This window comes from Symphalangus syndactylus, chromosome X (assembly GCF_028878055.3).
Source record: "Symphalangus syndactylus isolate Jambi chromosome X, NHGRI_mSymSyn1-v2.1_pri, whole genome shotgun sequence".
In the NCBI taxonomy this organism is placed as follows: Eukaryota; Metazoa; Chordata; class Mammalia; order Primates; family Hylobatidae; genus Symphalangus; species Symphalangus syndactylus.
Genome location: NC_072447.2, coordinates 62,690,656 through 62,707,485, shown reverse-complemented (window position 1 = coordinate 62,707,485; position 16,830 = coordinate 62,690,656). Strand labels below are relative to the sequence as shown.

The window sequence follows — 16,830 nt, the reverse complement described above, 5'->3', positions numbered from 1 at the left end:
CGCCACCACGCCCGGCTAATTTTTTGTGTTTTTAGTAGAGACGGGGTTTCACCATGTTGGCCAGGCTGGTCTCAAACTCCTGACCTCAGGTGATCCACCCGCCTCGGCCTCCCAAAGTGCTGGGATTACAGGCATGAGCCACCGCGCCCGGCCAGAAGTCATCTTTATTACGTAGAGGTTTCCCCCTTGTATGGATGAGTTTACGAAAGCAACTGACAGACCTGTGAAATAATGATGCCAATACAGGAAGGTCCAAGGTAAATGAGAGCCCGGTGAAATTCCTGGAGGCGCAACTCAGGGTGGGGTCTTGGGACGTCAGGAAAGAGGAAGGGAAGGCTGTGGGTCTGGGTGTTTTTTGAGCTATTTGCACCTGAGGATATGGGTGAGACCCTCTGCCGTGTGCGAGCCGGCTTGCATGTGTCTGGCATACAGAAGCGCTCAGTGAATGTTGAATAAGTGAACAAATGAGTGAATCAACTAATTTGGGGAAGCTTCTTGTATGCCAAACAACCTGCTAGCTAACTTTTCATACATTATCTTTAATCCTTAGAACAACCCTGCCAGACAGGTATTTTGACCCCCATTTAACAGGCCAGGAAAGCTGAGGCTGGGAGAGGGGAGGTCCCCTTCCCTATTCAAACCTGGATCTTTGTGATTCCAGAAGTCGTCATTCACCGAAGGGACCAGATTCATCCACCCGTCAAGAATTTATTAAGCACATATTGCGCAGCGCAATGAACATAGTACAACCGCTCTCGATGGCATGGAACAGGCGGAGTACTCCCAGAAGACCAGCTGGGCGGCTGGACTGCGGACACCGTAAGGGCGGGGTTTCTGGCCCGCACCTTCAGGGAATGTAGCTGCCTCTGCCTCATAGTTATGGCTTTGGCTGAGAGAGCACAGCTAGATCGAGGTTGGAGCGCGGTCTAGGGCTCAGATATTACAAATATTGGCCGAGAGAGGGCGCAGTTCCGCAGCTAAAAGCTTGGCCAGGAGACCCTCCGTGCGCCGACTGGCCATCGATGCGCAGGCGCAGAGGACCCAAGGAGCGGCTTAATAATATCTTGCAGAGGGATAATTTGAGAAGAGAGGGCGTGGCTCCGAAAGCGACGCAAACATAGAGGCGTGGTTCAACCAAATCACCCCTCGCCTATTTGTCGCTGCCCCTGAGGGCGTGGTCTGGGTGCTTCTTCTCGGAATGAGGGCGGGCCGAATCGCGTTTTTCCTCCGCGTCGGAGGCGTCGCTTAGGGTGGGCCCTCGAATCGCCGTTCAGCGATTGGCCGCCTCGCTAATGGGTCGTGGCCAGGCGGGCCGTCCATCCCCAGTGCGGTCACTTCCTGTGGAGTTTCCCCATCCCTGGGAGGAGGGAGGAGGGGGAAGAAGACGAGGGGGAGGAGGGCGGTCGTCCGGGGTTAGGTTGAGGGGGGGGCGTCGGTCCGTTCTGGGCGGGGGATGACTCACGGCCCATCCCATCTCCCCGACGCCGCCCGCCCGCGCAGTGCTAGCTCCATGGCTTAGCGGAGGAGGAGGCGGTGGCGAGCTGGGGGGAGGGGGGACTCTTATTTTGTTAGGGGGACCGGGCCGAGGCCCGACCGGCCTGGCAGGGCTCACCCGGGGCCGGGCGTCATGTCTCATGCGGCCGAACCAGCTCGGGATGGCGTAGAGGCCAGCGCGGAGGGCCCTCGAGCCGTGTTCGTGCTGTTGGAGGAGCGCAGGCCGGCCGACTCGGCTCAGCTGCTCAGGTGCGGGGCCGCCTGGGGCCGGGAGTGCCGACTGGGGCTCCCAGGGGGCCTGATCTCGGGGGCAGCGGGGGCCCCGGACTGGGATTAGAGGCCCTCGGCCTAGCCTTGGAGGACGTCGGGGCGCCCGTCTTAGGGGGGCACCTAAGGAATCCGGCAGTGGCCTGCTTGGATTGTGGCTTTATTAAAGGAGTCGTGGGAGTGCATTAAGCGGGGTCTGGGTCAGGTTTGGGGAGCCCTTGACTGCGTCTAGAGGGGCCTATTCTGGAGTATCCAGAAACTGGTCTGAGATAGCTGAACTTGGCAGACAGGGTCTCTGATTAGAGGCTTAATTCGGGGATTTTCAGTCGTACATGAGGGGAATGAATTTGAGGGGACACTGTCAGGTGAGGCACTGGTTTTAAGGGAATCCTAGAATCTTTTTCCCTCAGTGTGGGAGAAGGGGTCCTGAGGGACAGAAGTGCTGTCTTGGGAGCTTGGTGCCTCTCAGTGACTGGTTGCTGTGTTTGGGGATAACATGAATCTGGAGGGATTTGGAGGTATCTCAGATATGCTGCCTCGGACCAGCCTTGTGAGTGCGTGTGAATGAACAAGAGAAGCAACATTCAGCAAGACTTGACCAGAATAATCCTTTCCTCCCTGCCCGCCTACCCAGCTGGGGCAGATCCCAAGGATAGTGGAAAAGCCCTCTTCCCACACCTGTTAAGGGCCTGAATGGGAGACAGCCAGCCAGGCAGAGGGTGATGATGTTACCTCTTAGCTCAGAGAAGGCCTCAGACCTTGTTTGGGAACCCAGAGGAGGCTCTTGTTCATGCTGCTACTCGCTCTAGCCTCTCAGCCCTTCCCACTCCCTAGCCCCACACCCCTTTTCTTTTTATCTTCTTTTGGATCTCCGAGCTCCTGGGGGTAATCTTGAATCTGTCCCTAGAGCTGGAACCAGTACAGATTGCACCATCCCTGCCTGGGTGGATCCCCTCTGGCCTCTTCTCATCCTTACTTTCATCAAGGGGCTTTGCAGCCCCAGCCCTCCCTGCTCACCCCAGTGCCCATCTCTGCCAACTTCTGTGCAATGGGTGTGTAAGCCCTGCGGAGGGGGGGTCTTTGCCTCCTTTGTGCCTGGGATTGTGCTGAGCTCAGTGGCTCCCCGAGCTTCCTCTTCCCAACTTCCTGGGTGGTTTTAGGGCTCCATCTGAGGGTGAGGAGAGGAAGGAAGACAGATCCTTGGGGAGGGGAGAGGATTCTTGTCAAGTGAAGTCACCAGCAATCTCTCAGCATTCTAAATGTTTAGCGAAATCGAAGGATGCATATTCATCCACGTGTGTGTTAACTGTCCCTTGCTCTCTGGGGCTGAGCAGAGCCTTTCTGTATATCGATTCACCGTCTTCTAATTCCTCTGTAACAACCTAGATCATCGCAGTAGTGGACATAGTTAAAGGGAGGGGTGTATATGGCTTCTTATTTTGTACGCCAGTGGGTGTTGGTGTTGGGGGTGTGTGTGTGTTTTGATCTATCCAAAAAAAAAAAAACAGGAGAAGGCTGGGCAGGCTCCTCCAGTAAGAAAAGATGCTTGTATAAAGTGGATCAACCACCCAAATTCTCCCTCTTGTAAATCCAGTCTGTTGGAGCAAGGGGAAGCCTTTGATATTTCTGTTTTATATTTAGGCATGTGTTGGCATCCCATGAACTCTGGCTGGGGCTGGGACAAACTCATTTGTGAAATGGTAGATCTTTACGTCAAGTGAATTATTCCCAGTTCTCTTTGTGATGCATTCAGTTTGTGTTACAAGGGACTGTTATGCTGAGGGATGCCCCTACTTGCTCTGTGTGTGTGTGTGTGTGTGTGCACGCGTGCACGTGTACACATATACCTGGGCTCACTTTCAGCTGTAAAGAAAATAGCAGGGGGTTGGCCGGGCGCAGTGGCTCACACCTGTAATCCCAGCACTTTGGGAGGCCGAGGCAGGCGGATCATGAGGTCAGGAGATCTGGGCGCAGTGGCTCACACCTGTAATCCCAGCACTTTGGGAGGCCGAGGCAGGCGGATCATGAGGTCAGGAGATCAAGACCATCCTGGCCAACATGGTGAAACCCCGTCTCTACTAAAAATACAAAAATTAGCCGGACGTGGTGGCATGTGCCTGTAATCCCAGCTACTCGGGAGGCTGAGGCGTGAGAATCGCTTGAACCCAGGAGGCAGAGGTTGCAGTGAGCCGAGATCACACCACTGTACTCCAGCCTGGCGACACAGCGAGACTCTGTCTCAAAAAAAAAAAAAAAAAAAGTAGGGGGGTATGGGGGCTGGGAAAACTCTGAATAGGAAGTCAGGAATCTTTCTATAAAGTGAATTGTTATTCCTAAATTGTTTTCCTCAAACCCAGGTTGTTACAGTATGGGGGTTGGGATGGAGGCATTCTTATTATTCTGACTCCTAAGGGACTATGAGTAACACAGTGGGGAAGGGAAAGGGGGGATGGGGGAAGGAGGTGGGAATTCATGGTGGTGTGGTACCCAGCAAGGTGGCCAGATATGAGGGGCTCGTGCCCTCCTCTTCGTTCTCCCCCTCTCTGTCGCTCTCTTTCTCCATCTCAGGGGAGGGCTGGGGAATAAGGTCCTTCATTCAATCACTGACCACCACTCCACCTCCCCCTCAGCCTGAACTCTTTGCTTCCGGAATCCGGGATTGTTGCTGACATAGAATTAGAAAACGTCCTTGATCCTGACAGCTTCTACGAGCTCAAAAGCCAACCCTTACCTCTTCGCTCAAGGTGTGTATGACTTGTCTATCTGATTCCCCTCCCAATTCCTCAGCCCTCCTCTCCCCTCTTGATGGGCAGAGGCCCTCAGTACCAGCCCAACCCATTCTTTCACCAGCCTGCATTTTCTAGGTGATAAAATTAGGGGCCAGAAAGAGCATGTCACACAGGAAAGTAGGTGGCCAAGCTAGGATTCCAGTATCTCTGTCAAGACCTCCCCTGCGTGCCCCCAGCCCACCTGCACACCCATTCATATGCAAGTGTTCCAGCCTCAGGTGTTCCAGCCGGCCTGGAGTGCTCAGAGATAGGGAGTGGCCTGCTTAAACTCCTGTCCCCGGGTGGGCAGGGACATGCCTCTAGCCCCATCTCAGTCCCTTCCCACACTACCAGCTCACCCACTCTCAGCCCTTGAGGAGCCCCTGCTGGTCTCTTCTTTCCCCAAGCTTGGAAGTCTAAATGTGCTGAGTCATCGGCCCGGGCTCTGAGAGAGGGGAGGGGAGGTGGAAGAGGGGCAGGAAGAGAGTATTGTGAAATCTCCGAGGTTTTCAAGACTGCCTAGCTCCTGGGACCAGAGGCCCAGGCAGGGGAGGAAGAGGAACCTGGGGCTTCTCCTATCACCTGACATCCACCCCCAGGAGCTCAGAGAGCTTCTCTAGCCTCACATTGGGCTTAGGAGCCCTCTGTATCCACATTCTGCTGCCACAGCCTCAATTCTGCTGCTTCTGCTCTCCTGTAAATAGGACAAACCCCCCCTTGCAGAGCCGAACAATAGCATCTCCACTTAATATGTGAACAGGCTCAAATCTAGGCTTCACCATAAGGACCAAAGTCTAAAACTTCCCCACCAGACTGACCTCCAGTGTGTCCCCCATCAGACTGTGACCCCTGAGAGCCACCACCAAGCCTGGTTACTGTGTCTCTGCTTCTACACTGTGGCCTCGGAAGGCAGAGAACAGGCCTGGTTCCTGTGTCTGCTCCATCACACTAAGACCCTTTAGGCTTGGGATGAGACTTTTAGCTTACCTAAAATATGGCCCCATATTTCCCATTCCACAGCCTCCCAATATCACTGCAGGCCACACCAGCCACCCCAGCTACACTCTCTGCATCGTCTTCTGCAGGGGGCTCCAGGACCCCTGCCATGTCGTCATCTTCTTCATCGAGGGTCTTGCTGCGGCAGCAGCTAATGCGGGCCCAGGCGCAGGAGCAGGAGAGGCGTGAGCGTCGGGAACAGGCCGCTGCGGCTCCCTTCCCCAGTCCTGCACCTGCCTCTCCTGCCATCTCTGTGGTTGGCGTCTCTGGTGGGGGCCACACATTGGGCCGTCCACCCCCTGCTCAGGTGCCCAGGGAGGTGCTCAAGGTAAGGTGAGATCCAGAGGCCCTGGGAGGGGGCTCCTGGTGACTGAGGAGTGATCCTAGGAGCTAGGGATGGCCTCGATGCGCTGGTGATTTGGGGGCAAGGTCTTAGGGGCTCTAAGGAAGGTCCCTGGTACTGATTAAATGATCTGTGTTCGTGTCTCATGTGTTTTGGGTTTCTGAGGTGATCTTGTGAAATTGCGAAGAGTTCTTGGGGGCCATGAGGATGTCTTGGTGGACCATGGAGGCTCATGAGTGCCCCAAATGGGCCCTGGCTTTGTAGGAAGAGCTTTGTGTGTGGGATACATTAGTTCTTTGGCCATTAGGGGGTCTTGGGAAGCATTGTATGGTTCCCAGGTCTATTAGGTGGTGTCAGAGACTAGGTGGGGAATTTTGGGGACTGTGACAGGGTTTTCCAGAAACTAAGAGGGATCATGTCAGTCATGGGTGGATCTTGGCAGCTGTGAAGGATTTCTGAGAAAGAGAGTTTGGGTCCTGGGGGAGACTCGCCAATATTTTTGGGGTGTTCTCAGATTCTGGGCCCAGCTTGTCTGCCTGAGTCTAGGCACTGATGAGTTAGGAGGGTCAGGCTGGGGCTCAGAGTTCACCCCTTTGAGTCCTGTTCTGCCTTGTCCCCTCCCTTTCCTTGTCTACCTTATTTCACAGGTGCAGACCCACCTGGAGAATCCAACGCGCTACCATCTGCAGCAGGCGCGCCGGCAGCAGGTGAAACAGTACCTGTCCACCACACTCGGGCCCAAGCTGGCTTCCCAGGCCCTCACCCCACCGCCGGGACCTGCAAGTGCCCAGCCACTGCCTGCCCCTGAGGCTGCCCACACTACCGGCCCCACAGGTAGTGCGCCCAACAGCCCCATGGCGTTGCTCACCATCGGGTCCAGCTCAGAGAAGGAGGTAAGAGGCTACAGCCAAACCTCCTCCCACATTCCCCTCCCAAATTCTTCTAAACCTGTATAATATTTACTTCTTTCCCTAGATTGATGATGTCATTGATGAGATCATCAGCCTGGAGTCCAGTTACAATGATGAAATGCTCAGCTATCTGCCCGGAGGCACCACAGGACTGCAGCTCCCCAGCACGGTGAGGCCCTGAGATGGGAGGTTGGTCTGAAAATTAGGGCATTTCTGTATCACCAAGACCATACTCAGGCTGGCTGTGTGTATATGAGATCCTTGCCTTGATTGTGCTAAGATAGAGAGGGAGGCCTTATGACAAGAACAGGGTATGTCAATGCCCTTGGACCTTGTTGGAGTGTGTTGAGAGGTGGGCCATGTAGACTGTGAGAGATACAGGTGGGGAGTTCACTGAGACAGTAGGGCATATCAAGGTGCTTGGGCTTTGCTGTGAGAAGTACCAAGAGATGATAATCTTTTTTATTTTATTTTATTTTATTTTTTGAGACGGAGTCTCGCTCTGTCACCCAGGCTGGAGTGCAGTGGCGCGATCTCGGCTCACTGCAACCTCTGCCTCCCAGGTCCAAGCGATTCTCTTACCTCAGCCTCCTGAGTAGCTGGGATTATAGGCACGTGCCACCACACCCAGCTAATTTTTGTATTTTTAGTAGAGACGGGGTTTCATCATGTTGATCAGGCAGGTCTTGAACTCCTGACTTCGTGATCTGCCCTCCTCAGCCTCCCAAAGTACTGGGATTACAGGCGTGAGCCACCGCGCCTGGCCGAGATGAGAATCTTATAGCAACTTGAATGTACCAAGGGATTCAGGTCATTGGGACATATACACCAGACCATGTAATGATTGGAGCATTTTGTTTTATTTTTACCTTTTTTTTTTCTTTTAAGACAGAGTCTCACTCTGTCGCCCTGGCTGGAGTGCAGCGGTGTGATCTCGGCTCACTGCAACCTCTGCTCGCTGGGTTCAAGTGATTTTCGTGCCTCAGCCTCTCACGTAGCTGGGATTACAGGTGTACGCCACTATGCTTGGCTAATTTTTGTATTTTTAGTAGAGACCGGGTTTCACCCTGTGAGCCAGGCTGGTCTTGAACTCCTGACTTCAAGTGATCCACCTGCCTTGGCCTCCCAAAGTGCTGGAATTACAGGTGTGAGCCACCACGCCCGGCCTTGAAGCATAACGAAAGTCTTCAAACTTGCTGTGGGTTATAACAAGTAGTTGGATCTCGTAGTGATTGGAATATAACAAGTGAACTGTACCAGGAGGCAGAGTCCTTCTAGTCAGTAGATAAAACTTTCTAGAGCAAGGGATGTACCATTGTAACATTCTGGTTTTGAACACTCCAAGAGTCTCATAACTTGCTTTATTATATTTATTTATTTTTTTTTTGAGACGAAGTCTTGCTCTGTCACCCAGGCTGGAGCGCAATGGTGCTATCTCGGCTCACTGGAACCTCTGCCTACCAAGTTCAAGCGATTCTCTTGCCTCAGCCTCCTGAGTAACTGGGACTACAGGCGCGTGCCCCCATGCCCAGCCAATTTTTGTATTTTTAGTAGAGACGGGGTTTCACCGTGTTACCCAGGATGGTCTCAATCTCCTGACTTTGTGATCTGCCTGCCTCGGCCTCCCAAAGTGCTGGGATTACAGGCATGAGCCACCATGCCTGGCCTAACTTGCTTTACTTACTTACTTACTTATGTATTTATTTATTTATTTAATTTTTTTTTTTTTTTTGAGATGGAGTTTCGCTCTCCTTGTCCAGGCTGGAATGCAATGGTGCGATCTCTGCTCATTGCACCCTCTGCCTCCTGGGTTCAAGCGATTCTCCTGCCTTAGCCTCCCAAGTAGCCAAGATTACAGGAGCCCGCCAGCACGCCTGGCTAATTTTTGTATTTTAGTAGAGATGGGGTTTCACTATGTTGGTCAGGCTGGTCTCGAACTCCTGACCTCAGGTGATCCACCCACCTCGGCCTCCCAAAGTTCTCGGATTACAGGCTTGAGCCACTGCACCTGGCCTATTTATTTTTGAGACAGGGCCTTGCTCTGTCACCCAGGCTGGAGTGCAGTGGTGTAATCCTGGATCACTGCAGCCTCCACTTTCCAGGCGCAAGTGATCCTCCCACCTCAGCCTCCCAAGTAGCTGGGACCATAGGCTTGTGTCACCATGCCTGGCTAATTTTTTGTATTTTTAGTAGAGACAGGGTCTCACTATGTTGCCCAGGCTGGTCTCGAACTCCTGAGCTCAAGCCATCTACCCACCTCGGCCTCCCAAAGTGCTGGGATTACAGACATAGCCACCATGCTTGGTCTCATAACTTGCTTTAGAGCATACCAAGTGGCTGTAGTTTTGCTTTTCTCCAACTTATCAATAGGATGGAAGCATGTATAAAAATGAGACTAATTTGGCCGGGCGTGGTGGCTCACGCTTGTAATCCCAGCACTTTGGGAGGCCGAGGCGGGCGGATCACGAGGTCAGGAGATCGAGACCACGGTGAAACCCCGTCTCTACTAAAAATACAAAAAAATTAGCCGGGCGTGGTGGCGGGCGCCTGTAGTCCCAGCTACTCGGAGAGGCTGAGGCAGGAGAATGGCGTGAACCCAGGAGGCGGAGCTTGCAGTGAGCCGAGATTGTGCCACTGCACTCCAGCCTGGGCGACAGAGCGAGACTCCATCTCAAAAAAAAAAAAAAAAAAAAAAAAAAAAAAAAAGAGACTAATTTATCAGAACTTTTTATTGATTTGGACACAGCTAGAGATTGGGACCTTATATCCACCAGACTGGAAGTGGGTTCAAGAGATTAAAACTCAGCCAGGCGCAGTGGCTGACACCTGTAATCCCAGCATTTTGGGAGGCTGAGGTGGGCAGATCACAAGGTCAGGAGATCGAGACCATCCTGGCTAACACAGTGAAACCCCGTCTCTACTAAAAATACGAAAAAATTAGCCGGGCGTGGTGGCGGGCACCTGTAGTCCCAGCTACTCGGGAGGCTGAGGCAGGAGAATGGCGTGAACCCGGGAGGCAGAGCTTACAGTGAGCCGAGATTACGCCACTGCCCTCCAGCCTGGGTGACAGAATGATACTCCATCTCAAAAAAAAAAGAGAGATTAAAACTCATGAAGAAGTGGGATTTGGATATACTTTATTTTATTTTTATTTATTTATTTATTTATTTATTTTGAGATGGAGTCTCGCTCTGTTGCCCAGGCTGGAGTGTAGTGGGGTGATCTTGGCTCACTGCAACCTCCACCTCCTGGGTTCAAGCAACTCTCCTGTTTCAGCCTCTCAAGTAGTTGGGACTACAGGTGCAGGCCACCACGCCCGGCTAATTTTTTTTGTTGTTTTGTATTTTTAGTAGAGATGGAGTTTCACCGTGTTGGCCAGGCTGGTCACGAACTCCTGACCTCAAGTGATCCGCCCGCCTCGGCCTCCCAAAGTGCTGGGATTACAGGCGTGAGCCACCGCACCTGGCCCTGGGTATACTTCAGATTGGTGTGCTTCTCTGGAGTATATCCAGGAAAGTGTGAAGGAGAGAAAAAAAAAAAAAAAAACTAGGCTGACATAAAGCAGTGCTAATTGAATAGTTGGATAAGAATCTCCTGAGAGAACAGAATGTGCAGGAAGATACTGGAGTCAGGACCTTGGTCCACAGCAGCAGGAGACCCTGATGTGGAAGATGGTACAACTTGATCAGAGTGGAAGATGGTACAACTTGATCAAAGTGAAAGACTGGAGATTAGGTTGGAATTCTCCAGAAGGCCAGATTTTGGATAGAATGTTGTCATGACAATTTACCAAGGTCGGAGAAGATTGGGTTGGAGTGTTCCAAGAATGCTGGATTGGAATGTTGTGCTGGGAGGAGCTAACGGACTGGAATGTCACATCAGAGTCGACAAAGACCTGAGAAGGGTGGTTTTCCAGCATTTCTTCTCAGAGCCAGCCCCAGGGTTTGGGAAAGGGGCTTTAGAGGTCACTGAGGGATATGAGGGACTGGAGGAAGTGATAAGCAGGCCAGGCAGGCTCCAGTCTCCCAGCGAAGCAAGGTAGGTCCGATTTGCTCTGTCCTCCCTGTTTGGTCGTCATGTGAATTTGCCTTGAAGGAGAAGCAAGGGTTCCGGTGCTGAGTCAGCCAGTCCTTGCATTAGAGGGTGCCCCATCTTTGGGATATGTGGAAGCTCAGGAACCTGGTTCTGAGGAGGAGCCAAGCCTGGGGTTTGTTCCCAACTGGTGAGTCTCTGCCCTCTCTGCCCCCAGCTGCCTGTGTCAGGGAATCTGCTTGATGTGTACAGTAGTCAAGGCGTGGCCACACCAGCCATCACTGTCAGCAACTCCTGCCCAGCTGAGCTGCCCAACATCAAAAGGGAGATCTCTGGTAGGTGATAGGGTCTTGGCCCCATGGCCCTACACTTTACCCCAGGTGAGCCCTGTGCCTACCAGGTCTAGAGATGGGCCTGATTCTGAGGGGAATGGTTTGGACATACAGAAATGGGGGCTGTTTGTCCTCTTTCCCCATATGGCTTGTGGTGTTGCTTTCACCCCACTTCTCACTTCCTCTCATCTTGGATTTAACAACCAGCCTATCACCATGGCTTAAAATAGTAAAAAGAAGGCACTTTTTAAAAAAGGCATTTCCCCTGCTTTTGGCTACCAAACCCTACCTTAGCATCTGCATGTGTTTCTTGCCTTCCGTGCTCAGAGGCCCTGATCACTCCACTCTTTTCCAGAGACCGAGGCAAAGGCCCTTTTGAAGGAACGGCAGAAGAAAGACAATCACAACCTAAGTAAGCCAGAGAGCATGTGCATTGCCCGGGTGCTGTGCAGGCCTGCCTCACCCCGAGTCCTGGCCCCCCATGGGGAACTCCTTCCCTGCAACAGCCTCCCAACTCCCTACTTTCTGTCTTTTCCATTTTTGGCTAATTGACAACTCTTTCTCCCACTCTTTCTTCCTCTCCTCCCCTCTCCAAAGTTGAGCGTCGCAGGCGATTCAACATTAACGACAGGATCAAGGAACTGGGCACTCTCATCCCTAAGTCCAGTGACCCGTGAGTCTGGGCTGGGACCCTCAAGCCAGCGGGAGGTGGGGCAGGCGTCCCATGCTACTAAAATTGTGCCTTGGTGGACTCACCAGGCAGTCTTGGCCCAGGCATTTCTCCTCTGTCTGGTTCTTTCTCAGCCTGAACAGGGTTGTAGACCCTCACTGTGTCAGCACCTAAAATTTTAGGCACATAATGTTATGGTCTGTGCCCCATCTGGTCCCCATAGGATATATGCACCTACTTTGCTGTTCACTTAGTACTTCCTTTTTTTTGAGATGGAGTCTCACTCTGTCACCCAGGCTGGAGTGCAGTGGTTCAATGGTACTTCCTTTATTTATTCAAGATTTATTTATTGGCCGGGTGTGGTGGCTCATGCCTGTAATCCCAGCACTTTGGGAGGCCGAGGTGGGTGGATCACCTAAGGTCAGGAGTTTCAGACTAGCCTGGCCAACATGATGAAACCCCGTCTCTACTAAAAAATACAAAAATTAGCCAGGTGCAGTGGCTCACACCTGTAATCCTGGCACTTTGAGAGGCCAATGCAGGCGGATCACGAGGTCAGGAGTTGAAGGCCAACGTGGTGAAACCCTGTCTCCACTAAAAATACAAAAAATTTAGCTGGGCGTGGTGGCACGCACCTGTAATCCCCGCGACTCGGGATGCTGAGGCAGGAGAATCGCTTGAACCCGGGAGGCGGAGGTTGCAGTGTGCCAATATGGTGCCACTGCACTCCAGCCTGGGTGACAGAGCAAGACTTTGTCTCAAAAAAAAAAAAAAAAAAAGGTGGCCGGGCGCGGTGGCTCACGCCTGTAATCCCAGCACTTTGGGAGGCTGAGGCAGGTGGATCACAAGGTCAGGAGATCGAGACCATCCTGCCCAACATGGTGAAACCCCATCTCTATTAAAAATACAAAAATTAGCGGGGCGTGGTGGTGGGCACCTATAATCGCAGCACTTGGGGAGGCCGAGACGGGTGGATCACCTGAGGTCAGGAGTTCGAGACCAGCCTGGCCAACATGGTGAAACCCCGTCTCTACAAAAAATACAAAAAAAATTAGCCGGGCGTGGTGGCGTAGGCCTGCAATCTCAGCTACTCAGAAGGCTGAGGCAGGAGAATTGCTTGAATCCAAGAGGTGGAGATTGTAGTGAGCCGAGATTGTGCCACTGCACTCCAGCCTGGGTGACAGAGCGAGACTCCATCCCCCACCCCCACCCCCCCAAAAAAAAGGAAAAGGGAAAGATTTATTTATTGAGCCTCTGGTTTGTGCCAGGTACCATATTAGGCCCTAAAGATACCAGAGGGAACAAAACAGACCTCATGAAACTGATGTTTTAGTGGGGGCAGACAAATAGTAAATAAGTAAACATCCATGAGATCCATTATGATGAGTATTATGAGAAGAATAAAGACTGGAAGGAAAATGGGAGAATGTTGGGGAGGGTTAGTTTGGGGTAAGGAAGGTGATGACAGGGCAGGCCCCAACTGACAAGGAAACGTTTGAATAAAGAGCCTAAGGAGGCAAGGCGGGGAGCCGCATGGGTGTCTGGGGGTAAGAGTATTCAAGGCAGAAGGCACGGCTGGGATTGATGCCCTGAGATGGGAATGGTTTTCTATATTCTAGGAGCACTGAGAGACCAATGTGGCTGTAGTGAGATCAATCGGAGGGACATAGGGAAGAGAGGAATCCTAAGGGGTCAGGTCAGAGACGGCTTCCAGGGTTTGGAGTGCGATGGGGCACCATTGGAAGATTCCAGGCGGGAAGTTTTCCTCTGGGTACTCCATACCTTTGAAGGACCCCAGCCTCAAGTTCTAAGCATGTGGTGGGAGGCTCCCACCTGGTGCAATCCCCACCTCAGCTCCTGAGAAACCCCTCATGTGGCATTTCCTGCTTGCCTCCCACTTGGGCCCCACAGGGAGATGCGCTGGAACAAGGGCACCATCCTGAAGGCCTCTGTGGATTATATCCGCAAGCTGCAGAAGGAGCAGCAGCGCTCCAAAGACCTGGAGAGCCGGCAGCGATCCCTGGAGCAGGCCAACCGCAGCCTGCAGCTCCGAATTCAGGTTTGAAAAGAAGAGATGGTGGTGGGGGAAGCGGGGGAGAGCTTCCTACAGGTGGAGGCAGAGAGAGAGCAGGCCAGGGTTTCCCTTCCTGGCATACTTGGGGGATCCCCGGGCTTCCCAACTCACACGATGATGATAGTGATAATGATAAATAATAATCACAATATTAACAAAGATAATAATAGTGCTAACGTACATAGCATTTATCTTGTGCTCTGTACTGTGACAAGAGCTTTATATCCACTAACTTATTCAATCCTCAGAATTCTATGAGATAGGGGCCATTTTTTATTTATTTATTTATTTTTGAGATGGAGTTTCGCTCTTGTTGCCCAGGCTGGAGTGCAATGGCGCAGTCTCGGCTCACCGCAACCTCTGCCTCCCGGGTTCAAGCAATTCTCCTGTCTTATCCTCCTGAGTAGCTAGGATTATAGGCATGCACCACCACACTCAGCTAATTTTTGTATTTTTAGTAGAGACGGGGTTTCTCCATGTTGGTCAAGCTGGTCTCGAACTCCCGACCTCAGGTGATCCACCTGCCTCGGCCTCCCAAAGTGATTACAGGCGTGAGCCACCGCGCCCAGCCTAGGGGCCATTATTATATACCCACTTTACAATTTGCGACTCTGAAGCTTCAGAGATGTTAAGCACCTTGCCTAAAGTTTTGCAACTAGTGAGTAGCAGAAGCTGAATTCCAACCCAGGGAACCTACCCTTTTCAACCTTTACACTCCTCTGCCTCTGAGGGACTCTGAACCCTACTTATCCTGCACCCAACCCCCATTTTTTACAGGAACTAGAACTGCAGGCCCAGATCCATGGCCTGCCGGTACCTCCCACTCCAGGGCTGCTCTCCCTGGCCACGACTTCGGCTTCTGACAGCCTCAAGCCAGAGCAGCTGGACATTGAGGAGGAGGGCAGGCCAGGCACAGCAACGTTCCATGTAGGGGGGGGACCTGCCCAGAATGCTCCCCATCAGCAGCCCCCCGCACCACCCTCAGATGCCCTTCTGGACCTGCACTTTCCCAGCGACCACCTGGGGGACCTGGGAGACCCCTTCCACCTGGGGCTGGAGGACATTCTGATGGAGGAGGAGGAGGGGGTGGTGGGAGGACTGTCGGGGGGTGCCCTGTCCCCACTGCGGGCTGCCTCCGATCCCCTGCTTTCTTCAGTGTCCCCTGCTGTCTCCAAGGCCAGCAGCCGCCGCAGCAGCTTCAGCATGGAGGAGGAGTCCTGATCAGGCCTCACCCCTCCCCTGGGACTTCCCTACCCAGGAAAGGAGGACCAGTCAGGATGAGGCCCCGCCTTTTCCCCCACCCTCCCATGAGACTGCCCTGCCCAGGTATCCTGGGGGAAGAGGAGATGTGATCAGGCCCCACCCCGTAATCAGGCAAGGAGGAGGAGTCAGATGAGGTCCTGCACCTTCCCCAAAGGAACTGCCCAGTGCAGGTATTTCAGAAGGAGAAGGCTGGAGAAGGACATGAGATCAGGGCCTGCCCCCTGGGGATCACAGCCTCACCCCTGCCCCCGTGGGACTCATCCTTGCCCAGGTGAGGGAAGGAGACAGGATGAGGTCTCGCCCCTGTCCCCTAGGGACTGTCCTAGCCAGGTCTCCTGGGAAAGGGAGATGTCAGGATGTTGCTCCATCCTTTGTCTTGGAACCACCAGTCTAGTCCATCCTGGCACAGAAGAGGAGTCAAGTAATGGAGGTGCCAGCCCTGGGGGTTTAAGTTCTGCCCCTTCCCCATGAACCCTGCCCTGCTCTGCCCAGGCAAGGAACAGAAGTGAGGATGAGACCCGGCCCCTTCCCCTGGGAACTCTCCTGGCCTTCTAGGAATGGAGGAGCCAGGCCCCACCCCTTCCCTATAGGAACAGCCCAGCACAGGCATTTCAGATGTGGAAGAATCAGTAGGACCAGGCCACCGCTAGTGCTTGTGGAGATCACAGCCCCACCCTTGTCCCTCAGCAACATCCCATCTAAGCATTCCACACTGCAGGGAGGAGTGGTACTTAAGCTCCCCCGCCTTAACCTGGGACCAACCTGACCTAACCTAGGAGGGCTCTGAGCCAACCTTGCTCTTGGGGAAGGGGACAGATGATGAAATTTCATGGATGAATTTTCCAGACCTATATCTGGAGTGAGAGGCCCCCACCCTTGGGCAGAGTCCTGCCTTCTTCCTTGAGGGGCAGTTTGGGAAGGTGATGGGTATTAGTGGGGGACTGAGTTCAGGTTACCAGAACCAGTACCTCAGTATTCTTTTTCAACATGTAGGGCAAGAGGATGAAGGAAGGGGCTATCCTGGGAGCTCCCCAGCCCAGGAAAAACTGGAAGCCTTCCCCCAGCAAGGCAGAGGCTTGGAGGAGGGTTTTAAAAGCATATTGTACCCCCTCATTTGTTTATCTGATTTTTTTATTGCTCCGCATACTGAGAATCTAGGCCACCCCAACCTCTGTTCCTCACCCAGTTCTTCATTGGGAGGAATCACCCCATTTCAGAGTTATCGAGACACTCCCCCCTCCATTCCCACCCCTCATACCTACACCCAAGGTTGTCAGCTTTGGATTGCTGGGGCCAGGCCCCAGGGAGGGTATACTGAGGGGTCTATAGGTTTGTGATTAAAATAATAAAAGCTAGGCGTGTTTGATGCGCTTTTAACTTTGGCAAAGAGTCTCCTGTCCTTGTTTTCCACTGTGCAGTGAACATAGCCCATGCAGGCCAAGAGGGATAAAAGTCCTTGGGAGAAACAGATTCCAGAAGGATGGATAAAAGAATTTAGAAAGGAAGAGGGCATGGAGGAAGACAATATGCAAACAAAAGACATTAGTCCTTTTAAAGACCAATCACCAGGCACAATTTTAACTGCTGCAGGTGTTTCATCTAATTTATTTCTCTAAAGGGATATTAGTCAGAACATGCTGCTTCTTACTTCCATTTGGTCTTTGAAGAAGCTGAGGAATA

General features: G+C 52.6%; 1 protein-coding gene across 1 annotated transcript; it reads left to right on the top strand.

Moving 5' to 3' along the window:
- The first annotated feature begins 1,248 nt into the window (after nt 1-1,248).
- TFE3 (transcription factor binding to IGHM enhancer 3) lies at nt 1,249-16,537 on the top strand. Its single transcript, XM_055268094.2, has 10 exons — nt 1,249-1,743; nt 4,392-4,505; nt 5,550-5,853; nt 6,516-6,761; nt 6,844-6,948; nt 11,029-11,146; nt 11,499-11,555; nt 11,741-11,816; nt 13,725-13,872; nt 14,665-16,537. Exons 1-10 carry the CDS (start codon nt 1,628-1,630, stop codon nt 15,106-15,108), a joined length of 1,728 nt encoding a protein of 575 aa, XP_055124069.1. The 5' UTR covers nt 1,249-1,627; the 3' UTR covers nt 15,109-16,537.
- Nucleotides 16,538-16,830: the final 293 nt, after the last annotated feature.

Excerpts from the sequence above, each read along its gene's own strand:
- TFE3 (XM_055268094.2), top strand. The coding sequence starts at position 1,628 with ATGTCTCATGCGGCCGAACCAGCTCGGGATGGCGTAGAGGCCAGCGCG. Across the intron at positions 1,744-4,391 it reads GACTCGGCTCAGCTGCTCAG|CCTGAACTCTTTGCTTCCGG; the intron begins GTGCGGGGCCGC and ends CCTCCCCCTCAG. Across the intron at positions 13,873-14,664 it reads GCCTGCAGCTCCGAATTCAG|GAACTAGAACTGCAGGCCCA; the intron begins GTTTGAAAAGAA and ends CATTTTTTACAG.